The sequence below is a fragment of the Echinops telfairi genome, unplaced genomic scaffold (assembly GCF_000313985.2).
Source record: "Echinops telfairi isolate 266 unplaced genomic scaffold, ASM31398v2 ScPeMD7_7469;HRSCAF=8507_0, whole genome shotgun sequence".
In the NCBI taxonomy this organism is placed as follows: Eukaryota; Metazoa; Chordata; class Mammalia; order Afrosoricida; family Tenrecidae; genus Echinops; species Echinops telfairi.
In genome coordinates, this window is record NW_022111372.1 from 41,332,707 (window position 1) to 41,341,160 (window position 8,454).

At 55.2% G+C, this 8,454-nt stretch overlaps 1 protein-coding gene across 1 annotated transcript in view; it reads right to left on the minus strand.

Annotated features, from left to right (window-relative positions):
- Positions 1-215: 215 nt before the first annotated feature.
- GUK1 (guanylate kinase 1) overlaps positions 216-8,454 on the minus strand; it is a 26,127-nt gene continuing 17,888 nt past the window's right edge. The window contains exons 2-8 of the mRNA XM_045284647.1: positions 3,540-3,653; positions 3,203-3,244; positions 3,014-3,110; positions 1,789-1,927; positions 1,619-1,703; positions 742-827; positions 216-531 (exon numbers count right to left, since the gene is read on the minus strand). Of these exons, the coding sequence (XP_045140582.1) occupies positions 496-531; positions 742-827; positions 1,619-1,703; positions 1,789-1,927; positions 3,014-3,110; positions 3,203-3,244; positions 3,540-3,653 (599 nt within the window). The 3' untranslated portion in view covers positions 216-495. The remainder of the gene's footprint in view (positions 532-741; positions 828-1,618; positions 1,704-1,788; positions 1,928-3,013; positions 3,111-3,202; positions 3,245-3,539; positions 3,654-8,454) is intronic.

The following is an 8,454-nucleotide window of genomic DNA, read 5'->3' on the forward strand; positions in this document are numbered from 1 at the left end:
CTCACCCCACAGGAAGCTGGCAGAACTCACTAGGGAAGGCAGGAGCCGCCTTCAGCAAGGACCTTGACAGTATAGTCCTGGCTTCAGGGCCAGCGCTCTGGGCCCTGTCCTAGAAGATGCTCTCTCTCCTGAGGGGCAGTGCAGGGCGTCGGTTGTGGAGAGGGCAGCGGGGCTGCCAAGTCAGGGGGAGAGAACCAGCCGCAGCCACGTGCATGTCACTTCCTCCACACAGCGCCAACGCCGTGTTACTTTATTACAATGTCAGAGGGGGCCGGCCGGCCGTCACAGCGAAGTGCGGCAGGAGTGGGTGGGGCTGGCCCAGCCGGCCCAGGTGATGGGAGCCCCTGGGCTGTCCAGGCCCCAGTCTCGCAGCAGTACCCAGGTGCTGAATAGCTGGCGCTGCCAGGCGCCGGGCTGCAGTCCCACGTGGGGGCACCTAGGGATGGGGACGAGGCCTGGAATGCATCCCGTGGAATGACAGCGGGCTGGGGCACCTCAGGAGCGGTGGGTCCCTTGAGCTTTCTTGATTTCCTGCCAGGAAGAAGATGGGGGAGGAGGGAGGTAAGAGTCTTGGCGGGGGACTCTGGACAAGGGAGGGCTTGTCCAGGAAGTTGGGAGTGCAGCTTCCAACAGAGTTCTAAGCCCCCAGGGATGAGGCAGCTTCACCTGTCGGGCCCACTCCTATGTGAAGTCCTAGTCCCTGCCCCCCACCCTCAGCCCCCGGGCAGGAGGGGCCCTGACCTCGGAGAGGGCTTCCTTCAGAGTTGAGTAAGCCTTATCCAGGTTGTCATTAATGATGACGAGGTCGAACAGGCCTGGCTCCTTACCTGCAAAAACAGCCAAGGGAGGTGGGAGGTGGGTGGTGGTGGTAGTCCAGGGGCTTCCGAGACAGCCCTTTCTACTCGCCCATCACGTTCCTACCCCTGGTCCACACTACTGCAGACGACATTCACAGGCACTTTCTAGGGACCCTGACTCCGGCTGAGAGCTGGCTGTGACACGGATCTGAGGTTCGTTGGGGCAGCAGCAGGCAGCTCCTCACCGGGCCACATCCTGGGCACTGCCCTCCCCCTCCATAACCGTGCCACACACAGGCGCAAGCTGGTACTGCAGGACACACGGCTCACTGCTGCCCAATCCCCTCTCCTAGTCACACTTGGGCTTGGGGGGCGGGGGGCAGGGGCTCATCCCTTCCTGCCCATCCAGGGCCCCGTCTGCTGTGTCAGACATTCCTGGGCTGCTGGCTGTGTGGACCAGGGTCTACTCCCACCGGCCCCTCTCGCCACTGCTACTCGTGTCTTCCACAGCATCTTCTGTTGGCTCCGCTGTCACTGAAATGCTGCTGCTTCCTGACCACTGAGCAGCAGGCGGACAACGAGTCACAGCCCGTTCCCACACTGGCCTGAATCTGACCAAAGTGGAAGAGAGGAGGCTGTGAGAGGATCCCCAGGCACTCCGACAGTGGACACTGTTGTCTGGGGCAGGCGGAGTCCAGCGCCAAGGGAAGGAGGAAGAGGTCTGGGGATTGACCCTGGTGCCGTGGAGGGAGAGCGGAACACCCCATCTCACAGTGGGGAGCAGAGCTGCTGGGCGGGGCTGGCCGGGACCCTATACTTACTGCTCTCCATGTCGGCCTTGGCGGTGGTCAGCCGCTTAATCAGGCTGTCCTCCGTCTCTGTGTTCCGGGCTCGAAGCCGCTGCTCCTGAAACATACCGTGGGGTTGAGGCTCCACCCAGCCAGCCGCCTCTGCATGCCGCCGCCCGCAGGCCTGCCCACCCTGCACGCACCAGGACCTCGAGGGACGGAGCCAGCACGCAGATGTAGAGGGGGCACAGATCTGTCTTCTTGATGTTCCGCACGCCCTGCAGGTCCACGTCCAGCACGCAGATGCGGTTCATGGCCTGCACCGCCTGTACTGCTGCTTTGCTGTGGGATGGGAGCCCTTAGCCAAGCTGGGGGTTCTGTTTCTCGGGGTCCCTGCTCGTCTCCACCCTCTCCACCCAGGCTGATGGCGTCTGTGTCAGCACTGGTCCCTGTCACCCCCCCAGCACCTTCGAGACTCCTCTCGACTCAATCTTCATCTCACTTCCCGAGCCACGCTCCCTCGGCTGGGGGACATCCCATGAGGGCCAGCACCCCTCAGCCCCAGGCCTCTTCTATCCAGGCCACCTCTGTGGCTACCACCTGTCGGCAGCAGGGGGGCACTGCACAATGGCACCTCAGCCAGCCGGAGGGGTGCTGCAAGGCGGCCTTAATCCTGCTTGCCAGCTGCGGCTAACTGCCACGGCCCGTGTCCTGCTTTGAGTGGCCCTACTTGGTGAGTGCCACCTGGGTCCCCAATGCAGCGCTACCTCCCAAACTCTGTCCTTCCACCTCCTCTCATCACAGCCCTCAAGCTGGCCCAGCCATGAGACCTGGGTCCTAGCTCTCTCTCCAAGCCCCATCTCACGACACACAACACACTCATCCCATCGCCCTGTGGCCTGAAAGCCATGTACCCCGGAGCTGGGTTGCCCAGGGTGCGCCTGGGGGCAGCGGTCTGAGAAAGGCTCACTGCCTGCCCATCGCAGGCTGGCCCTGCAGCTGCAGCTGAGGCTGAACATGAAATGTCACTTGCAGTCGCCTCACCCTCCAGCAATCCTGAGAGACAGCACAGGGCGGGCATGACAGGGCCTGTCTACCTGCCCGCACAGATCAGCTCCTGGGGCCTCATTAGGCAGGCCCTGGTGGGAGAAACAGTGGAGAGCCTGTTCTCTGGGGTCTGCCCTGGCCATGTACAATGGAGAGGGAGGTGCAGTGCAGCCTACAGGCCTGTAATGTTAAGGCTGCGGTGGGTGCTGACACCACCCAGGGCTGAGGCTGGGCAGAGACTAGGATGCTACCAGTTGACTTGGCTCCTGCAGCAGCTGGACACGGGTGGACAAGCTGGCAGGGACCATGCCGATCACCCCTGGGTGGGGGGCCTGGGACCTTGGCTAGTAAGCCACCTCTGGCGTTGCTCGCTGGACCCACCTTGTCCCATACAGGTTCCCTGAGAACTCGGCATGCTCAATGAAGTCGCCCGCAGCAATGTCTCTCTGCATGGCCTCCCTGGTGACAAAGTAGTACTCTGGACAGGACAAGGGAAGGCAGAAAGGGTGTTCTTCAAAGGCCCCACAGCCAGGCTCCAGCAGGGTTCCTGGGGAGGGGTGCTGTGCTCACCTCTGCCATTCTCCTCTCCAGGCCGTGGGTCTCTCGTGGTATCTGCAAACAAGCAGCCAGTGAGCAGGCGGGCTCCCAAGTTCTCCCTGGGCCGATGGCCCTGGGCAGCCAGGAAGCCGTGGGCTCTCTGGTCAGAAGCCCTCACATTCGGCACTTCCATGCCAGGCAGTCTGCACAGGCCCTTGAAGGTGGAAGGAACTCCCTACAGTCCAGCAGGTCTCTGGGCACAAGGACCCACCATCTGGGGCTGTCCTTCCTCCCTGGTGCTTCTCCAATTGGGAGCTGCCCTCCCTGCCCCCGCCCCCCCCCATGCCAGCAGGCAGCCGCCAAGACTTACGGGACACACTAAAGCCAAAGATACTGCCATACTCCTGCATGAGTTTCTTCAACAGGGAGCTTTTCCCGGCCCCCGATGGGCCGCTCAGCACCACCGGTCTCGGTCCTGACATCCCTAGGGGGAAGGTGAACATTAGGGAGATAGCCAGGCCTGTGGGAAGGCAGGCCCCTCCACCAACAGTCAGGCCCACCCTGGGCAGCTGTGTTTACATGGCAAACTCAGCCAGGCTGGTGACACTGATGCGACTCGCAACAGAAAAAGCCAAAGGGAAAGGAAGGGTGCCTTGGGTTAGTGACACAGCTCTGCCGCCCAGGATTCCGGTGACCCCCCTGCCTATCGTGGTGACGCATGGGTCTAACAGGATGGCCTCCCCTCAGCACACAAGACAGCCTTGTTGGGCCAGCCTCCTGCCCACCTGGGCTTCTTTCCCAAGTGGCTCTGTTCATGGGCTGCTGGCTTCTTGGGACAAATGTGGCATTTCCTGCTGTGTCACCTGGTACTGGGGACCGCTCAGGTGGCCTTGTTCCAGGAGCTTCCAAGTTACTAGCAGGGGCAAATGCTAGTGAAGGGGACTGCCCGTTGGGACAACACACCCCACCCCCAATACAGAAAGGATGAACGTGGACTGCAGCTCACCCGACAGCCCCAGAAAGATGGTCAGGGCAGGTCACACTCAGGCACAAGCGGAGCGAGTGGAGAGCCCGTTAGTGGTGCCTTTGGAGATCTGCATTCTTCCTGGCTGCTCCGTGAGCACCCCTGCACTCCACCCACACAAGCCTGCACCCGCCCCCCACCCAGCCCTGAGCCCAGACCTCACCCTGCTCAACTTGCCCTGACTTCTGCCCCACACCTCACTGCCCGCAACTTGTCACATACCCTGGCTTTCACCCCACACCGGTCTTGTTCCCCACACTCCAGCTTGCATCCCTCCCAGGGGGCACGACCCACCTCCTAGTGAAGTTCTGACTTGGCCGTGGTGTCAGGGGTGCCCCGAGCTTAGCACCAGCCGTACAGATGAGCAGCGGAGGTGCAAATGGCTCAGCGCTGGTAGGTAAAGCCGTTCCTAATCCCTGTCAGCCTGCCCTCCGCCCTCCCAGCACTGAGCGCTAAGCCTCCAAGCGGCCTGACAGCAGAGCTAAAGCTGCTCTCCTGCCCCCAGGGAGCAGCCAGCACAGAGACAGGAAGCCAGTGCTTTCCCTTGCCCTTGAGAAGCCACGTGCCTGGCCCACCCACGTGAGTGGGAAGAGGAGGCAGCAAGTCAGGCACCCTTCATGGTCCACACCCTTTGCTCTCAGCTGGGAAAGAGGGTGCAGGGCAGAAATCCAGCCAGCCCATACACTTACTCCTGCTGAGTGGCAGGCTGCAGGCTGGGATTCAGAAATGAATGGGGGAGCCCTGCTCAGGGAAGACAGGCTGCTAACAGCAGCAAGGGCTGGGAGGCTCAGCTTGGGCAGAGGCAAGGGCCCAGAAAGGAGCGTCAGGCAGGCAGAGAAGCTTCCAGAAAACCTCCCTGGCAACCAGAGCCAACCAAGGACAAGTAGCCTCTCAGGACCCAAAGGGAGCGCTCTGGAGCACTCTCTGCTGAGGGTTGTCAGGGAGGCCCGCCTGCCATGGGCAGCTGTGCATCTCCAGCAGCTCCCTAGCCACCTCCCAAGCCGCCAAGATGTGTCCATGCTGGTCTTCCTTCTCCCGAAAAGTAGGCCATCCTCAAGTTAGCTGGACTAGGCCAACACCCCTGATTGAATTACTGCTCGTAGACAAACAAACACTCACACGCACAAGCCCTTTGAGGGCCTTACATGGATGAGTCAAAAAAAAGGAAGGATATTTCTTTTTTTTGTTCTTTTAAAAAATTTTAATAAATCGTTTTATTGGGGGCTCTTATAACAATCCACCCATCAATTGTATCAAGCACATTTGTACATATGTTGCCATCAACATTTCCAAAACATTTTCTTTCCACTTAAGCCCTTAGTATCAACCCATTTTTTCCTCCCTCCCCACCCTTGTGACCCTTGATAAATTATGAATTATTTTTTATTTCCATATTGTACACTGTCCATTGTCTTCCTTCACCCACGTTTGTTGTTCGTCTACCTGGTGGTGGTGCGGTGGGGGGGTGTATGTCGACCGCAATCATCGGTTCCCTTTCTCCCTTTCCTCCTGTCCTCATGGTATTGCTACTCTCGTCACTGGTCCTGAGGGCTGATGTGTCTTGGATTCTGTGTGTCCATGCTCTGGTCTAGCCAGATTTGTAAGCCATGCAGACATGGGTCATGACAGGTGGGGGGTTAAGCATTAAAGAACTAGAGGAGTGTTGTGCATTCGTCGGTGCTCTACTGCAACCTTCCCTGTGACCTTTCTGTGAGGGGATGTCCAACTGTCTATAGACAGACTTTGGGTCTCCATTCCAACCACCCTCGTTCGCATCAAAATGTTTGTGTTTTGGGTCTTCTGATGCCTGATAACTGATCCCACTGACACCTCGTGATCACACAGGCTGGTGTGCTTCTTCCACGTGGGCTTTTTTGCTTCTCTGTTGGGTGGCCGCTTGTTTACCTTCAAGTTTTTAAGACCTTATAGACACTGTATCTTTTGATAGCTGGGCACCATCAGCTTTCTTCACCACATTTTCTTATGCACCCATTTTGACTTCAGCGATTGTGTCAGGAAGGTGAGCATCACAGAATGCCAGGATATCAGAACAAAGTGTCCTGGCGCTGAGGGAGGACTTGAGTAGAGGTCCAATGTCTGTCTGCTACCTTAATACTTAACATATACATATATGTACATAGACCTATATCCCTATCATAATATATTAATATATTTACACATGTACATGCCTATGTTTACACCTCTGTAAATGTCATTTGCCTCCTAGTTCTTTCTTCTATTTCCTTTTACTTTCCTCCTGTTCCACTATCAAATTCAACCTTCATTCGGCTCTCTCTACTAAGGAAGGATATTTCATACCATATGTAGAAATTAACTCAAAATGATAAAGGACTTATATTATATAATGATAAAACCCTCACAAGAAATCACAGGGTAGATTTCATTACTTTGGATTTGGCAATGGATTCTTAGAAATTGAGTTAGTTAATTGTGCCAGCCTGGCCGATAATCACATGTGGGTCTGGTTGAAAGGCGGAGGGATAAATGGGTGGTGAAGCCTCGCCTTTCTAGTTCTCGGGTCTTGTTTTGTGATGGTTGCACCGGGTGCAGCTGCCTTAGCAGTTCCCTGCTTCAGCTTGCAAGATTGACTTCCTATACGACATCCCCAAGGAGAAGCTACATGGACCTATCCCGATGCAACCCTGGGTGCTGGAGCAGCCGTGTGGAGACCCCTGCTAGTGCTGAGATGCTTACACGTTCACTGACTCAGCTTTCCTCCTGCAGTCGGCATTATTGCCTCTGTTTTGTGAGGTGGACGACTTTGTGGACTGGTGTTGGGTTAATGTTGGACTTGTGGGCTTGGGCAGCATTGGGTTGGGATGTTTTCGTGATGCACATTTTCTTTGCATAAAACTCTCTCTTATACATGAGTTGCTGTGGATTTGTTTCTCCAAAGTACCCAGACTAATACAGAAATGAAACAGAAACTACATCCAAAAAAGTAAAAAATGATAGGCTGAACACCATCAAGTTAAAACCTTTGTGCTTCAAAGACACTATTAAGAGGTTATTAGTATGATGGCCCACAGAATGGGAGAGACAACTGCAAGTAATATTTCTGGTAAAGGTCTAATATTCAGAATATTAAGAGTCCTCGTGGTATAATTGGCTGTTAACCGAAAGATTGGTGCTTTCATTCCACTCCATGGCTCCTTGGGAGAACAGAGCTGGTAATCTGCTCCTGCAAAGATGACACTTAAGGGACAGTCTCACTCCATCACACGGGGTCATTATGAGTTAGAATCAACATCCAGCAACATCCAGGTGCACAAAGAACTCCTACAACTCAACAACACATTTTTAAATGGGCAAAGGGTGTGAAGCAACATTTCAGTAAAAAAGATACACTGATGGCCATCCATGAGCACATAAAAATTATTGTCATCAGGAGCATGGATGAAATAGAGTTCCAAAGCTCATCTGCAAAGTAATTGGGCAGTCCCTCTCAGAAAGGCCATGGAACAGATGCTAAATGCAGGGTGCAGTCTGGTACTGATGAGCCACATAAATGTCCTCTAGTTACTCAATATTTCCTCTCCTTACTATTAAGGTATTTATTTATTTTACCTCATTAATCACATTAGATTCACATATGCTCATTTCTATATGTAAGACTGTTTGGGTCTGAGGGGCCGGCCCCAATCCCAACTATGTGGACACCTGCCCCTCCCCCCAGAAGAATTTATTTCAGGGACAGCACTGAAGCTGCAGCTCAGGGGGAGGGACATGTCTGATCAGAGCACACGGGAGCAAATGAAGGGGGAGGAAGAGAGAGTGGAGCACATCCTGGCCCACCAAGCATTGACGAAGAGATTCCCGCTCAGAGCAGCCAATCCACAGAGAAGACCATATGGTCAACCCCACTATGAGACACAAGATCCCTCACTGACCCATAGCCCTACAGGGGACAGCACTGGAGACACAGTGTGGGAATTCCGCCAGATTCCACCACACCGAGGCAAAACACTAAGGACGTGCAACAGAACAGAAAGGGTACAGAGCAATGGTACAGAGCAATGAAGTCCCCAGGGAGGTACAGAGCAATGGTACAGAGCAATGAAGTCCCCAGGGAATACCAAAAATAGACTTTGGGGCCAGGGCTTGGCCACCCCCATCAGATTCGACTGGAAACCACTCCTAAAAGCCAACACACAGTCCTTGAACTAACTACAACCTTTTCTTTCTTGTTGTGTTTTGTTTTTTTGTCATTGGCTTATTCTTTTGCTGCTTGGTTTTGCTC